Here is a 17,245-nt window from a genome sequence, read left to right as displayed (position 1 = left end):
CATTGCATTTTCCATTTTGGTCTCACAACACCACTGACATGAGGAAATGTTAGTGCTGTTTTATAGGTGAGGCACTGAAATCTAAAGAATCTTTACCCAGTTTGCAGGTAGGTCAATGGCAGAGATACCAGATGAAACTCAGAGCCCTAAACCCCCAGAATCAGTTGTCATAATCTCATTTTAAATATATACCATGCTAAGGCTCAAAGATTCTCTCTACTTAATCTAGAAGACTGTATAATCTGTTAATGTCTTGTGATAAAATCTGAGGTATTCAAGGAATTTTTCATTAATCCTATGGTCAGATAAAAATTAGTTCCATTCCTACCTGCTTTTAACAAAATAGAATGAGTTCAGAAACCAGATATCCACCTCAGCTCTCAGCTCACACTCGCTCTACCCAGCCCAGGTACAGACACTTGGACAGAATAGAGACATGTCCTGGGAGGAGGCCCCAGGATCCCAGGTAGTTGTTGTGCTAACTCAGGTGCCTCTCAATGCTGCAGGCAGAAGATTGGATCAGCGAGCGCATGCAGAAGCTGGAGGATCCCTCCATACAAGACCCCAGCAATCTGCAGGACAAGATGAAGCTGCTGCAGAAACATCAGGTCTTTGAGGCAGAGATTCTAGCAAATGAAGAAATCATCACAGCTGTTAATAAGGTAACCCTCTCACCCTGTTACTGCTTTTACAGATAATTACTGTTCACCCAAAGACAGACAGATTGATGAAATGTAAAGGATGAGTGGCTTGGTCATCACTTCTGCATCAATTATCCTACTGGATCAACAAGAACCCAGTTGCTTTGCCATGGAAATGTAATGCTGTTAATTTACAACAGGGAGATACCTTATTTGCTCCATTCAGGGAGCTTCCATCTTTCCTTATAGCCTAAATAGGAACATATAAACTGACTTCTTCCTTGCCTGACATGGTTACTCCTACAAAAGGCAAATAGGATTTCATGCCCAATTTTGAATATTCTTGTTGGAACTGGGTGAATCATATAGCTAAAGGGCACAGTCATCTGTAATACTTGGTGCTCCCATTCCATTAATATCTTTCTTGGCAGGGAAATATTTAAATCCCAGTTTTCTATGATTCTAGATTCCCTCCAGATGTAAGAGCTTTCCAGCTGGCTTTATCATTTGGGCGATAAGAATTTATAGTAGTACTCTATTGTTCAATCCAGGTTAGGAAGGTGAAAGGCTCCTCCTAGGAAGGTCATGCAACATGGTAATCCCATTAAAAATTAGTGGCAACTTTAATTTCTAATTTCCTCTTCTGAATGTGAAGAAAGGAGAAGCCCTGGTATCAAAAGGCCACCCAAAATCAGGAGAGATCCGTCGCCAAGTCCGCATGCTTCAGGAGCACTGGGAGAAGTTGAAGAGAGCTGTTGCTGCTCGTGGAAAGATGCTGGAGGACAGTCGGGACTTCCTAGAATTTCTCCAGAAGGTGGACCAGGTGGAAGCCTGGATCAGGGAGAAGGCAAGTGGATTTTAGTATTTGACCCAAGCAGCTCACTAAAGTCTTGCTATTTAGCAATGGCATTCTGATAAATGTGTCATCTTCCAGGATATTTTCCTAGTGATTTTTGTCTGGAAGAATCATTACATGTTCTACAAACAATATGAAAGGAATGATTGAACAAATTCTATGGAGTCTGTCCATACCAGAGTCAATTGGGCAATATTAGCACTTCTCACGTAAACTGCACATGAAGAGTTTGTGATTATTTGGGGCCATCTCATGTGCCTCTACTGAGACAGAGAAATGAAAGCAGATTAGAATGGAAAAACTTGAAGCATTTGGCAGCTGGTCTTCACTCTAATTGTATATCAAATCTGAAAGTTTCTCTTTGTAGGAGTGAAGAATCACTTTCATTCAGAGGTTGTTTCCACAGCCAGTAATAAATGGAAAAGGGAGTTGGGACCAAGTCTCATAATTATCTAAAGATCAGAAGAGACTAGTTCAGAAGCTGTGGGTTGGTGATTTATAGACACATCACAGAACTTATTGCATCAGGTTAAGCACTGGGAGTAACTGTGTTCTTGTACTCTTCACCTACATATTTGTCTGCTGCTTGTTTCCCCAGGAGGTCATGATTAATGTGGGTGATGTGGGAAATGACTATGAACACTGCCTGCAGCTCAAGAAAAAGCTGAATGAGTTCCGTGGAGCAACATCAGGGGTAAGAGATGTCTTCCATGCTCATGTCTTGCAGGGCTGCAAGCAGCAGGTAATTTTTCAGTCCAGTTAGCAAATACAGTTCTAGTGTAAATACAGTTCTAGTGCTCTGAGGATGTGTAAGACCAAAGTGATAGGAAGCATCAATGCCTCAAAAGTCATTTAAAATGACAGAATTTTCTCTTATTATGCCTTCTGCTTTGAAGATGTCTAGGCAGAGCTGTCAGGCACTCGACACAACACAACATTTCAGACTGTATTAAATGACTGGAAAACTTGCTGTGTGAACCTGACTTTGAGCAGATTTTGTTTGATTCATGCAGTCTGCAAAGTCACTGTGATTTCCACCCAAAAGTGGTTTAAAAAGAGTGGTTTCAGCCATGCTTGTTTGAATCTGAGAACTGATCTGGACCTTCCATGAACAAGCCTCTAAAAAAAAATCCTGTTTTCTCTATTTCTATTCTTTATTTCTCCATTTTCCTCCTCCTGAGGAATGGTCTCATTCTTGTACTCCTTCATCCAAATTAAGCACATAAACCTGGGGGCCTCTGCAGCACATGTGGTTACTCATGAATCATAACATTAATAACCAGACATTCAGTAAAACAGAGCAATGGTTTATGCTTTGGATAACAGCCATGTGACAAGACAGCTGCAGTCTTCACCTTTCAATGCTGAGATCTCTGTCCCTCTTTCATGGTGCTGAGTTGTGCCAGCTGCCTCTCCTGCCCCAAATGAGATGTGCCAACTTAGGCACCAAACCTGGGGAACAGGGGCCTCCTTGTCATGTGTTCAGCTCCCACCATGAGAGCTGTAAGGCCACATATTGAGGGGATGCATTTGCAGCAACCCCCTGTTCTCTCTGTTTGTGTGAACTGCTACAGATGAGGACTAAGAGATCTGTGTGTGACTCAGGAAAGATTACTGTGCTGATGTGCTAGTCTGGAAATTGTCAGAAATGTCTGGAAAGAGACATGTTATGAATTTGTGAGCAATGTTTACTCTAATGTAGTCTCCTAATATTCTTTATCCTTTGTTTGCCTGTTATCTTTTTGCCCATTCTTGTTATGGTAGCTCCCATCTACTTTTGTTGCCTAGTAGCAGAAGGAGACAATCCTCTTCCATGCAAAGTAACAGTGTAGATATGACACCAGGGAAAACCCTAGAGCTCCTTACTCCAGAGCCCAGCAGAATTTCATGACAGTGCATTCACACTGGATTTGGATAGAGAGCCAAATTATTTGGCTTCAGTACCAGGGAATTAGTGAATTGAAGAGACATTCATTTTACTCACCAGCTGACTGTGAGCTAAGGGATTGAGCAAGGGCTCTTCTACAGCTTGTACCAGCCAAAAGAAGGATGATTAATAGGGCAGAAACAACCCAGTGTTCCAGCCAGCATAACCCTCTGAACAGGAATGTTTTTCCATAAACTAAGATAGATCTTCTATGTGCCACTCTTGAAACTCTTGGCCTTAGACAGTATCAGCTTGTAGCCACTGCTCCTATAATGCTCTGAACATGACTCCTGCAGATAAAAACTGGGACAGTTATGCAGTTATTCCCTGATAGCTGATGCTCAGTTATGCAGTGCTTCCTAGGGAGATACAAACAGAAGGAGGCTGCTTCTGGCACACTGTGTGCATCCATCCAGTCTGGGTTTTCCCACTTGAAAAATCTGAGATCAGGGTAGGGAGTAATCCTCCTGCATTGGTGGCTGCCAAACTTTCTATTAACTGTGCTGCTATTATTTCCCAGGACAGGAGGCTGCAAGCTTTCTGAAGAATATCTGACTGCTGGTTTCTCTAGTTTACTTTATGGCTGTACATAATAAGAAAGCACATGTGGAAGCATGCATGTTGGTATGGATGCAGCATAAACAAAATAAACATTGCAGTGAATGCTTACGTTAACAGTGTGCTGGCATCTTGCAGCTGTGCTTCTTTGCACTAGTGATTGTCTCCCTGCTAAACTTATGATTTATTTGTCCCAGAAAAATAAAGAATGTTTTTGAATCTTGGAGCAGTGTTCAGCATTGGCCATCTGTAGTGCTCCAAAATAAAAATTATCCCACTGTACTCTAGAATAATATATGCATTCTATGGTATGTGCATTCTATTATCCATTCTATGGTATGTGCATGGGAAGCAAGTCTCCTAGAAGACTTAGAAGAAAACAGAGTGGCATAGGTTGTCTGGGATTCTCAAGTCTGTATGGATTTTGAGCCTGTTGTCTACGGTACAGAAGGCACTCTGGGACAGGAGCTCACCTGGGTAAAACAACCAGTAGGCCCAGGAGCCCATGAGTCACTGCCTGTCTGAGAGAGGAGCAATCTACCACACATCAGCTCTTCCACAGCAGCCACCTGTGTAGCCAGCAACTGCAGCTGTGTTTCTTCACCAAATGAGCCCCTGCTGGAATATCTGCCTTAGAAATGAGGGAGTGTCTGAGGATCTGAGGGCCCTCACCTAGACCAAGATCATTACTGCATCTAGAGCCATTAATGTTCTTTCTTGCCTTTACTGTCTAATCATCAGTCACATGGTAACACCAGCAGTTGTAGTAGAGCAAACTCTGTGTGTCTGAAATGTTACTGGGGTAAAACCCTTTCTTGTTGCTGCTTGTGTTGATTTTCACATCTCAGTGGAAAACTGGGTCACAAGTAATTTTTCACATGTACCTTTGTTCCCTTTCTCACTTTACAGGAGTCAACAGTGGATGATGCTCACATCAGGACTATCAATGCCCTGGCCATGAAACTGGAAAGACAGAACAAGGAAGAAACAAAGACAATCTATGAGCGCCGAAAGCAGCTCAATGAGAAGTGAGTATGCTTTCAAATATTCCTTGTAAAGCAAAAAAAGAAGGGAAAATTAAGTGTCTTCTGCTGAGATAAATTGAGGAACTGGAACATTTGTTTTCTTCTTTAATATCACAGCTACCAAATATCAGACACTGGAGTTGTCTTTCAAGACTCCCAGAGCAGGTAACTTAGAAGGATTTTTAATCCAGGAGTGCCAAAGTCATGTTTCTAACCTTGGAGTCAAATACTCCGTTTCACATCACTTGGCACACAAGATTCATGAAGCTTAGACACTTCCATCTATTCACACAGTTGTTATGGTGAATTGCCTTGTGCTTTTGCTGCTCCACAGCCCCTGTCTAGGAAACAAAAGCATGAAGGTATCAATTGGGAGATTATTGTGAGTTTAAGGAAACTGGATCAGTACTTTTTTAGCTTTTAATCCCCATGCCATCCTAAAGACATGGAATAAATGCAACCAGATAGTCTTCTCAGGCTAATGCTTTATTCCTGTGATGAGCCCCCTATTATGGAGAATTGGGAAATCAATACATGAGGTAGTTCAGAAAACCTGTGGTTTTGTTTGAATATGAGCATCACAAAGCTCAGTTGTGGAAATCCTTACCTCTGAACTACATCTCTAAAATATTATTTCCAATTAAAGGTGGAACAGTTTTCATGGTAACCTGAATGCATACAGGAAGAAGTTAGAGGGAGCCCTAGAGATTCATGCCTTAATCAGAGAAATAGATGACATCACAGAAAGAATTACTGAGAAGGTGAGTTTTCCAATTCTGATTAAGTGAAATGGAAAAATGTTCTATCAATCTTATTTATTCAGAAAATGCAGGTAAAAATGCTGAACCTGAATTATGATTTTGATATTAACAGAAAAAAAGGCTATATAAAAACCAATTCTTTCCATAATGTACGTGATTATTTTTATTTAATTATAAGTCAGTAGGCAAGCGGTACTATTTAAGGTTACAAGACTTCTGGCTTGATATTTTTATAACAACTTTTAAAATGTACTTCATTTTATGGGATTTAATTTCCTAGGATCCCAAGGATAAATTTTATTTTTTATATTTTCATAACACACCTGAATTTCTGTGCAACAATTTATTGGGAAATATTTTTCTGGTTTGATATATGGGAAAAAAAACCCCAAAAATAGAAAAGAATGATTGAGAAATGCAAGGAGGCACATGTGAATGGCCAGAGGGACTTTAAGCAGGCTTATGAGTGTTCAAAAGAGATGTGGATTCTTGTTTCATCTCTGTAAAGAGAGCAGACAATGTGCTCTACTGATATTTAAAAAGACAGTAAGAACATTTTGATGGCAATGCAAAGAGGTGTCGGAGGAAGCTTTTTGAAATAATTAAGATATAGATCCTTTTGTTTGGTGTTATCTTCACCATTTTCACATCCGACTGCCCTTTTCAGAGTGTATTGATACAAGCACTGGACTATGGAAAAGATGTGGAAAGTGTGGAAAACCTGATTCGAAGACATGAAGAAATGGAGAGAGAAATCAGTGTTATTAAGTCCAAAATGGAGGTAAGAAGTAGGGAAGTACAAAGGATACTGAAAAAAATTCACCTTTTCTTCTTGAAAATATGATGCAAAAATCATTGTTACTCTTCAGATTGATTCACAGGAATTTTTCAGCAATGCAAGTGCAGCATAAATTTCTTCTCATGAAAATACTGTGCTGCTTACTCCTACTTTAACTTATCAAATATTATTTTTCCTGATGTGCAAAAACAAAGAGGAGAAGTCCTTTTGGCCCTCACCCACAACCCAGGTCAGACTGTCCTACACATTTTGGAAAGCATGGACTCCATCTTTCCCCCCAGTTCCTGTACTCAGCTGAACCAAAATCTCAACTCTATTTCTGTTCAGAACAGAATGCAAACCCCATACTGCACGTAGTTTCCTGACACAGACATCCAACACAGAAATTCTAGGTTATAATTGCCTGCCTGATCCACTCTGGCTTTTGTAAAAACTGGTCAGTTTGCATCATCTAGGACTAAATTAAATTGAGCATTAAATATGGGTCTAAGCTCCTTTATATTTGTATATTTTTACTAAAAAGAAATAAATCCTGTTGAACAGTAGTAGAAATTCAATTACAACCACTCACATTTTTTCACTGTTGACCCTTTCATATATAAAATATGAAAAACTTTTTCTTTACAATCGTATAATAAATGTTCTTTTTTTAAGGATTAAAACCAGCCTGGCATATTTTTTGTTCTGCATAATTAAAATTCTTCATTTTAATCAACTTGATAGAATTTTGCAAGAAAGTTTTCAACTTTAAACCTGAGTTGATGAGCATCCATCAGACTGCTAATAGAAGTTAGAATTAGCACTTCTTTTTCCAATCTGTTTGTCTATATTCTTCAAAACTGTTTTCTAAATTGTAAATTAACTTTTGTGCATACAAAGCAATGCCTGCACATGGATGTTTGCTCACAAATGCATGTGTATTATTTTTTGCATATTATATATCCCTTTGTGTATTTTGTTACTGTAATTTAATTACCTGCCTTTGACAGCTGGGGTCTTAAAATGAACTATTTTTCCTGAAAGGCAAACTCAGGAATGAATATAAGTATATGGCATAAATTTACTCCACTATAAATCTCTTCACAGCCACTGGAACTGGAATCTTTCCGCCTCTCCACAAGGAATCCATCCATAAATGACAAACTGACTATGAAGCAACAGGAGATGAAAAACAACTGGCTTCAACTCCAGGGACAGGCCAAACAAAGGTGAAGACTTAGAGTTGTTTGAATATCTCTCAGCAGGAGCAAAGCTGCTCCCTGGGGTCTAAACCCTACTTTCCAGAGGTCTTTTAAAGTTTTTTAAGGATTTTTTACGAATTTTACATAGGCAGCTAAGACATCTGCATTGGAAAAAGTGTGACTTGATACACAAGTTCAACTGATGTGACTTTGGGAAAAATAATACAATGTTTTTGTGGTTTATCCCATTAAATAATGTTACTAAAATGCCTCCAGACTATCAAATTAAATCTATCATTAAGCCTTTGTGAAAGATTATTTTTGGAGTGTGCTTGAAGAGTACTTTTTTTCCTCAAATCTTTCCAAAACAAGAAAGGCTTAATCCTGATCTGTAATCATTGCTGTAAGCAACAGATATGAAGCCTTTCTTACCTTTCTTGTGCTAATGGACTGATATAAAAATATTTGTAAATATGTTGTCTCCAAGACAGTGTGCATCTCCTGTGGTTTTGGTTAACATGAGGAACTCTTCGGAACTGTAAGGGAAAGCTTGAATTAACTTCATTTGGCTTCTGTTAAGACACTGTCCTGTGCAAATGGGGAGGGAGAGGCAACTAGGTAATTCCATGTCAGATGATGCTGAACTGCACCTTATGTGGCAGGAAGGAGAAGCTGGCAGCCTCGTACCAGCTGCAGAAATTTAACCTGGAGATGAAGGAGATACTAGACTGGGCCCAGAAAACCAGAGCTTTAATGGAAGCAGGGGGGCTGCCTAAGAGCGCAAATGAAGCTGAAAGCATGATAGAGGAGCATCAGGAAAGAAAGGCAAGTATCTTCTGTGGCTCCAGTTGCACATACTGGGAATCCTTCTGTGTGCACAGCATGCTTCTGTCAATAACATGGCAAAAAAACTGTTTTCAGATAGAAATCACCTACATACTGGCAAATCTGTCCCATGGGGTGTTTGGCAGCTTGTGTCTTTGCAAAAAGGCTCAGAAGCCCCATGAGCTCTCACCTCTACTGCTGTCCTTGCTTCAAGCTAGATTTTTTCATGTGATCATAATTTACGTGAGAAGAAAATAACAGCAGTTTGTTCCACAGAGCAAAGCAAATTACCAATGAATGGTGTTACACCTTCCCTTCTAAAACACTTCATATCCCAGTAATAATTACCTTACTAATATTTTGGTGGCTAAATTGGCTAATACTTTTGGTTTCTTTTCTGAAAGGAGTGAAAGTTTAATTAACATTTGGAAAAAAGTCAATATTTTACTTTTTCCCAAGAATCATAGCTATCTTTCAACTGTTGTGCTACATTCTCTTTGTAATTACTTTACTTCTTCTAAAAATCCTGTTCACAGAATAATTACTGGTATCCAGTGCTCTGTGGGTCCCATTATTAACATAGCTTGTAGATTCTGATTAATTTTCTAAACGTGAATTTAGTGTGAAGTACCTGAAATCTCCTGACTCCTTCTTTAGAGTCATCCACTTAAACAATGCTTTCTCCTATCACTTAACAATATTTTTGCTAATAATTCTTTGTCATATTAAAAATATCAGAAACCACTAATGTAGTGTGCTCCCAATTTAAATGGTGCCAAGATCTAAGTCTTTAATATCTGTTAGTCAAGGAGCCCAAATGGCTCTAAGGAGAGAGTCACAGAGAAAAGGAGGAATTCAGGCATTATGTTCTTATGCTGGCTAAACTAAAATTATAGACAAGGCAAGAAGGAGGGGTTTTTCATTCTGGTTAGTGGCTCAAACCAAAGTCCATAGGAGGGACTGGAGTTGAACACGAGATGCTGACATGAATTTCAAAAATATTTTAATTACAATTTTATAACTCTGTTATCTATGAATGGGCAACACCACCACCCCAAAAATCTCTAAAAGCAGCAGTTCTAATTTCAGAAATTTAATAGTACATGCCATAGTGTTTAAGGTAGTTTATGAGTTAATACATGGTATTATTTTAGTCCATAGTCCATGGTATTATTTCAGTCCATAGTTTCATTTTGTAATTGCTTACATTAGAAATTCCACATTCAGTTTGCAGGGATCATAATTGCTTTTTATGCTTTCACCTTCAGGATTCAGTATAGGGGTATAATTCATTTCTCAGACCAGGTGCAAAAGTTAAGAGTGTTTCATTTTAACAACACAAAATGAAATAAAACCATGTCTTTAACGTAAAAATCTGATGCAAACTTCTTTGTCGGGAGAGGAAAAGTTCTAGGCACTGTTTCTTAAAAGCACCACTTTTATGTAGGAAGACTGGGGGATGATATTATGTATGTTTGAAATTGTGTTCATTTATATCTCAGCATTTTCTAATATGTTTCTAACTAAATCTCAATTTTCATTTGTAGGAAAACAGTTGTTCCTGGACCAATAAACTCATTTATTATTTACATTTACTCTCTCTTAGGCAATTCTATGCCCCTCCAGTAACATAGCTCAAAGATGACTTATTTTCCATGCAAATATTAGAGCTGGAAATTTACAGCCCAAGCTCTTCCCCTCAAGGCTTGTATTCTGAATAACTGGCTTTTCATTAGCCCTTGACATCAACCTCAGTAATGTATTTTAGGAGGAGATTGAAGCCCGAGGGGAAAGGTTCAACGCTCTCAGTGACTATGGTAAAGAACTTGGCAATTCCGGTCACTATGCAACCCCTGAGATTCGCCAGTCCCTCTCCAGACTGCAGAAAGCCTGGTCTGAACTGATCCAAGCATGGAAAGAGCAATATATTAAATTGTTTCAGGCACAAGATTTACAGGTGAGTAAAATGACATTCAAGAGAGGATGCACATGCCACTGACAGTTTTTTCTTGATAAAAGCAGCAAATTTATGAGATGGCAGGATGAAAAATGTGCTAATAATACCCAGTGTTTCATCTATATTTCAGTGGTTTCTGGAAGGCATGCTGAGGGCCAAGCACATTCAGTGGTGACAGGACTTAGAGAAATTTTACCTCTACAAATCATAGAAATTTCTGTGGAATATGTGCTAATACGTTTTTCAAAGACTGTAAAACTTAGCAAATTTTGGTCAAACTCTCATACATCTGGAAAAAGACACATACTTATAACACAACATCACTATTCTTCCAAATTCTAAAACCTGCCCAAAAAGACATAGAGCCAGACAAGTATTTTTAAAAAACTGAAGAAAAATTTAGCATGGACAGAATAATGTATTTTTTCCTGGCTTTTTTTTCCTTATAAAATAACTGTTTTGGCTGCAATTTTCCAGAAATACTTCTCTGTAACAGTCATCTCACTTCAAAAATTTCCGCTCAAACAGAGATTCTACAATGAAGAATGTCAAGTATTTTAAATAAGAGCTGGGCTATTAATCCCATCTAAAATCATCACATATATGAGAACTTAAATCTTATGGTATGGGCAGTTTCAATGCTTTTTCATGTATTACATTAATTTTTGAAATAACCATGAAAGTTTGGTTTTTTCAGTGTACTCTGCTGAAGTCAGGTTAGCTTCTGCTTTACAGCATTTCAGCATGTTGTCCTGTTTGTGACTGCTGGGTTTTTTCCCTACACAGAAATTCTATGGCTACGTGGAACAGATTGAGAGCTGGCTCAGCAGCAAAGAGGCCTTCCTAGCTAATGAGGACTTAGGGGTATGTGCTCGGAGAAATTACAGTTTTCTCTGCAACCAGTCTGGAGGAGAAGGGACTGTACAATGATGTGCTCTGAATCTTCCTGTGCTCTTTCTCCTTCTGAAGTTACTGCTCTGCCCTGTTGGTGGTTTAGGATCAGATTTCTTTTCTTGGTACTTTACACAGGATGGGAATCTAAGAGTAATGGAACAATCCAACTGCTCTGAGTATAGCAGGAAAATGAGACTTCACAGAAACCTAGAACTCTAGCATGGTTTGGGTTGGAAGGGACCTGAAAGACCATCCATTTCCAACCCCCCTGCCATGGGTGGGGACACCTCCCAGCAGCCCAGGTTGTTCAATGCCCCATTCAGCCTGGCTTGTCTTATCTGACCCAAATACATTTGGCAGCAGTGTGCAAGTCATCACTGCTGTCACTGCTGGCATACCCAGTGTAGCTTTAAATTACCTACCACAGTTATCAGTAATGCTGCAGTAACTGAAACTGCAGACTGATGCATGGGCTGCAAAAGCTGTTCAGGATGCTGGATATGCATTCTGACACTTAGCTCACCCTACACCTTGTACAGGTAGTGCTACTAAATTAGTTGCCTCTGCGGGGGCTACAAAAACATCTCAGAGTTCAGTGTATTTGCAGTCTCTTCATTACAGTACAGACTTAGAAGGATTCATCCAATCATATTTAGCTTAGCAATGTGCAGAAAATGCTCTGTGAGTAATTTCCCATCCAATGATTCATGTAAGCACCCAGAAGTTTAGTGTTTTTTCTGACCCATTTGATGTGAGCTTATTGCTTCCTTTAGAATAGTGGAGAAGCAGAGTTTACTGGGATAACAACATTTTGACACCACTGGTTCTATAATTAAAGTGCAGAGGGGTGCTGAAAGGAGAACTCTAAGTCATTAATCTTGGGATTCACAAACATTACAAGAACTGTTTCTCTGCAGTTCTCCTCAAATTCAAATCTGGATCTGAGCTCTTCCAAATTCCATGAGTTGAAATTGAGACTCTAATTTTAACCTCCTTCTGTGACATATTTGTTCCCTTAACTCTGATTTCAGTTTGGCATCCCACGTTTGCTTTCAACATGGCATCTGTCTTAAAATTTAAGATTTAAAATTAGGGCCTGATTTAAAATTAGGGGCTGATGTTTCAATTCCTGAGAAGTTGTGTTCTAACCAGCACAACAATATGCACGAGAAGCAAAGTATCCAGCACTGAAACAATGGCTTCAGACCTTGCATGGAACAATATTTAGGTCCCAAGTGTCAGATCAATGCCAATCAATTCCAAGGAACAATAAAATTTCTTGACAACTAGTTTGCAAATCTGGGGTAAATGCCATTTACCTTCTGGATTATCAGTGTTTTGGATGGAAAAACTCTGACTGAAAGCAGCTTCCCTTTGTTGAATTCTATCCAGGACTCAGTGTCTAGTGTGGAGAGCCTGCAGCGGAAACACACACAGTTTGAAAAAGCCCTGGAAGCTCAGATGGAGAAAATCAATGAGATGGCTTCATTTGCTCAGCAGCTAACACAGAACAAGCATTATGACTCAGAAAATATCAGCAGCAGATGCCAGGCTGTTCTGAGGAGGTAAAGTCAAATCCTTCCCATGTCAGCCACCAATCTCTTCTGCAATGAGACCCTCCTCCTGTGATTATTATCTTTAAATGAATTAAGAGAACTATAAGCTGGTTTGCATTTGCTCAACTTCATGCTTTGCACTGGAGTCTTCCCAAATTGGCTATATTTCATTCCAAAAAGCAATTAAGTGGAGGGGGAGCAGGATTCAGAAAAAGGCAGTTTCTCTTTAATTCTGGCCTGGCCTTAGGGACAGTGCTGTGATGCTCATTCTGGACAGTGCTGCAAACAGAAGGCCTGCCAAGCCATTAAATACTTCATTATCATTAAATACCATCAAGAAAGGTCACTTCCTAGACAACAGCTTTTCTCTGCTCTAATGGGGTTGATCTTTAAGCCCCACTCAAATTATCCATTAGGGCATTTGCAAATTTTCTGATCAGATCTTGTCCTCTCATGTGAATTACTTTATTGCTACTAGCAATTTGCATGTTGTTCATCTTAAACAAGTGCTGAAGTAAAAGCAGTTGTATTCCCTGCTGTGGTAGATGAAAAGAGCTACATAAAAGTTGTGAAAAGAGACTGGAGGTCCCCTTTGATTCAAGTGAACATACTGATTTGTTAATGTTTTCTAATTTTATATGATTTATTAATATCTCACATCTGCATTAACACTAATAAAGGGCTGCAGGTCCAAAAATTGGGAAAAAAAAAATTAAAGGATGGTGTTCCAAGCTTTAGCTTATCCATGAAAAACACCATCACATTTGCAGGATTTCCACATAAGAAACATGCTGAGTTTATATTCTCTTGAATCCTGAAAGGCAATAATGGTGATTTCTAGAGGCAGATACCATATACACAGAACTTGTAGGATGTCTGTCAGCTGGCAATCTTTCCTAGAGTGTCCTGGGCATCTTCTCTGACAGCCCAGATCAAGGGAGTCTGCATACCATGGACATTTCCCTCCTAGGGAATGCAGGGTTTGATCATGTGTGTTTTAGATGTGAAATTTGAAAACCCTTATCTATCTAATTAATTCTGTGATTTTTACCTCACACATCTGTCTTCATCTCAGAAAACAGAGACTGCTGGAGAATGCTGCTGCTCGCAGACATTTGCTAGAGGAATCAAGGCTTCTGCAGAAGTTCCTAAAGAATTCTTTTGAGGTACAATTACAGGATTCATAATATTCTGGTTTCTTAAAATATGCTGTGCTGCATAGATCTGAATGCCCAGACAGATTTGCTGTGAGGAAAATCAAGGAACTGAGCCTGGAATGAGATAATATTGGGAAAGATGAAGATAAGAATGAAGGGATATTTTTTGATTCTTTCCTCTAGTCTAGTGTAGTAAATGAAAAATCTACTGTACATAGGAAAACAGCAAAATGCAGAAGAAATAAATGTATTAAAAGGGAATGTGCCATCATTTAAAAAAAAACATAAGAAGAAAAAAATTAGTTCTTTTTTGTGAAATACTGACAATGGGTGGGTTAGAAATAGGGTGATCATTGTTTATGCTCCCCCATGCACACATGTGCCCATGCATTTTCTCACTGCATGGGGGCTATCTGATGGAGAAGCTCCCTTTCCAGACAACAGTGCTAGTAAACAAACATATAGGGGTGACCTCATGAAGGACAGGAGGATCTATGGGAAGCAGAACCTCAGAAGGACAACTCATTTTGGTCCCCACTTCCCAGTTCCCTGTTTTAGACATATAAGAGGAGAGCCTGGCATGCTGGAGCTGAAGAAACTGAAGAAACACTGAAGATTTTGTTTACTTCTGTTCTTCCCTCCCCACAGGTGGCTGCCTGGATTAACGAGAAGAACAGCATTGCCCAGGATGATAGCTGGAAGGATCCAAGCAATCTGCAGACCAAACTGCAGAGGCACCAGGCTTTCCAAGCAGAGATCATGGCCAACAGAAATCATTTGGACTCCATCAAATCAGTGAGAGAAGCAGGGGTTTGGGCAAGGGTGGGAAACTGGCATGAAAGACTCTGCAGACATTGTGAGTTACAGTGATCTCAACCAAGGGAGGGGGAGTCACTGTCCTCTCACTGGTATTGTCCATGCTGTCTCTGAGTATACTGAGAAGCTTATTCTTTTAGTCCACCAAGAATTTTCTGTGTCCATCTCTTTCTTCACTCTCTCTCTCTTACTGTCTAGTGTGAGCTTGCTCTGCATGTTCACTGTGCATGCAATGGAAACAGATGGGGGCCTGCAATAAAAGATTCAATCCACTGACTTTAGGGACATCTCTCTGGGTGAATGCCACTTTAGAGGTATCCTTGTTTATTTCCAGCAGAGAATCTATCTGATTGGATGTACAGCCTTAACAAGACATATAAGATGTATCCAACAAAAAGGATAGTTTTCAAGTGCTTCCTTTGCAGAGACACGTTAGTATGCAAGATATGAAGGAAGCCTGACAAGACTTGTCAGATATTTGGCAGAAGCTGTGAGCAAATGATAAGTTTGGAAGGACAGACTGTAACATGTTTATTAATTTTATTTTCAGCACAGTGCTTACTGGATGTATTTTGCAATAGATTACTACATTAAAAGTAGATTGCCCCCTCCAGATTCACCTGCATCTTAGAAACATCTCTCCTTTTCTTTTTTCCTTTTTCTTTTCTCTTTTCTTTCTTTTCTTTTCCTTTCCTTTCTTTTCTTTTTCAATCCCCCTGTTTGCAGACATGACAAGAGGGGGTTAAAGGCTGGAGCTACAATCCTTGGTAAAATTATCTGGTGTTAAAGACTTGTTTGCACAATCTCTTTCACATTATTTCATGATGCCCTGCCTTCTTTATTGGGAATAGTCCTAGTAGTTGCTCTTTAGAACACCTACTAACCTGGTATAGCACCTTTCACTTGCTGTGCCTCTTGCTTCCCTTGCTGTGCAGTTTCTGCCCTAATTTCAGTAAGCCTTTTGTCTTTATTAGATTTTTCTCTGTCTCTGCAATCCCTCCATCTATTATGTCAGGAGGTGAAGGTTGCAGCTGGCCCTTTACATAAGAGTGCTGATAGGCTTTGATTATGAAGGCAAAAGTGATATATTCTGGTGCATTCAGCAAAGGAAGAATATGTTGCCCGTTCCTTCTGACATAGGAAGGGGAGAAGATGCTCCATGAAAGGCACTATGCCCCAGAAGCCATTCAGTCCAGACTACAAGAAATGGAAGAGCTATGGGAAGAGCTGCTAGCAAGTTGCCAGGATAAATGGACCAAACTGCAGGATGCTTACAAGGTAATGCCAGGGGTAACAGGGATGCCAGTGGCTGGATCTTGGTGTCTTTTCCAGAGATAGCACAGCTGCCTTGCTACATGTCTAATCTACAAGTGTGTCACTTGATACAATCCAACCTGATTCCTCAAGACCATTATTGCAAAGAATCTGCTAAGTGTGGACTGACTGAATGGAATTGGCAGGATAATTGGAGATCCCTATGGAGGGAAGAGGATTTGTAGGCTGGGCTCCATTCTGCTTTCTGCTGCTGATTTAGATCCAGATTCCAAAGAGAGTTACTGAGGAAAAATGTGTTTACTCAAATGTGTCAACTCTGCATCTATCTCAAGGGCATCTTTTCTCCAGCACATTGAGAAAGAAACCTACAGCTGCTTTTCATTCTTCTAGCTCCAGGCACATGAATTCTCATGACTGTGAGTTATGCTTGCTTGGGCTATCAGAAAATCTGTGGTTATGAAACAGAGCTTTCCCTTTAAATGTTCTTTTTTTTTTTTTTTAAATGCTATGTCCATGATCTGCATTTGTGCAACACAAGTAAGATAAGCTATTGACGTTCAATGCATCTGTTCCTGTCTTTACCATGACTGAATTCTCTTCTTCATTTGCACCACCATTGCATATGGGACAAGTTCACTGAGCAGAGTGTGCAATCTTTACTGCAAGTGGCTGAGATTTTCACATCACATTACCTGTCCTAAAGGTTTAAATTATTTTTTCTTCTTGCTTGTTCTCAGGGTCTTCATTTTCAGCGAAATGTAGAGGACACAGAGAAATGGTTGGAAGGTGTGGAAAATGACCTGAAAGCACCATACAATGACAGTGATCTGGTGGTTTTGAACAGTCATCTGAAGAAACAAGAGGAACTGGAGGAAGATATTGCTGCCCATAGAGAACGGCTGCAAGAGCTTGTGGTCACAGCTCAGCAGTTCCAGAAGGAGAAACATTTCCTTGCTGATGAACTAGAAGAGAAAGTAGATGAACTGGTGCAGAGGTGTGTGAGTGCCTGGCCTATCT

The 17,245-nt window shown here is 39.6% G+C and overlaps 1 protein-coding gene across 1 annotated transcript in view; it reads left to right on the top strand.

The window, feature by feature from the left end:
• The window catches only part of SPTBN5 (spectrin beta, non-erythrocytic 5), a 92,818-nt gene that overhangs the window by 57,931 nt on the left and 17,642 nt on the right, over positions 1 to 17,245 (top strand). Inside the window, exons 37-51 of the mRNA XM_077180556.1 lie at positions 507 to 662; positions 1,297 to 1,488; positions 2,096 to 2,191; positions 4,892 to 5,010; positions 5,654 to 5,768; positions 6,436 to 6,549; positions 7,654 to 7,775; positions 8,411 to 8,573; positions 10,342 to 10,530; positions 11,317 to 11,394; positions 12,817 to 12,989; positions 14,056 to 14,146; positions 14,786 to 14,932; positions 16,094 to 16,231; positions 16,966 to 17,222. Of these exons, the coding sequence (XP_077036671.1) occupies positions 507 to 662; positions 1,297 to 1,488; positions 2,096 to 2,191; positions 4,892 to 5,010; positions 5,654 to 5,768; positions 6,436 to 6,549; positions 7,654 to 7,775; positions 8,411 to 8,573; positions 10,342 to 10,530; positions 11,317 to 11,394; positions 12,817 to 12,989; positions 14,056 to 14,146; positions 14,786 to 14,932; positions 16,094 to 16,231; positions 16,966 to 17,222 (2,150 nt within the window). The remainder of the gene's footprint in view (positions 1 to 506; positions 663 to 1,296; positions 1,489 to 2,095; positions 2,192 to 4,891; positions 5,011 to 5,653; positions 5,769 to 6,435; positions 6,550 to 7,653; positions 7,776 to 8,410; positions 8,574 to 10,341; positions 10,531 to 11,316; positions 11,395 to 12,816; positions 12,990 to 14,055; positions 14,147 to 14,785; positions 14,933 to 16,093; positions 16,232 to 16,965; positions 17,223 to 17,245) is intronic.

This window comes from Agelaius phoeniceus, chromosome 6 (genome assembly GCF_051311805.1).
Source record: "Agelaius phoeniceus isolate bAgePho1 chromosome 6, bAgePho1.hap1, whole genome shotgun sequence".
Lineage (NCBI taxonomy): Eukaryota > Metazoa > Chordata > Aves > Passeriformes > Icteridae > Agelaius > Agelaius phoeniceus.
This window is presented reverse-complemented; position numbering and strand designations above follow the sequence as displayed.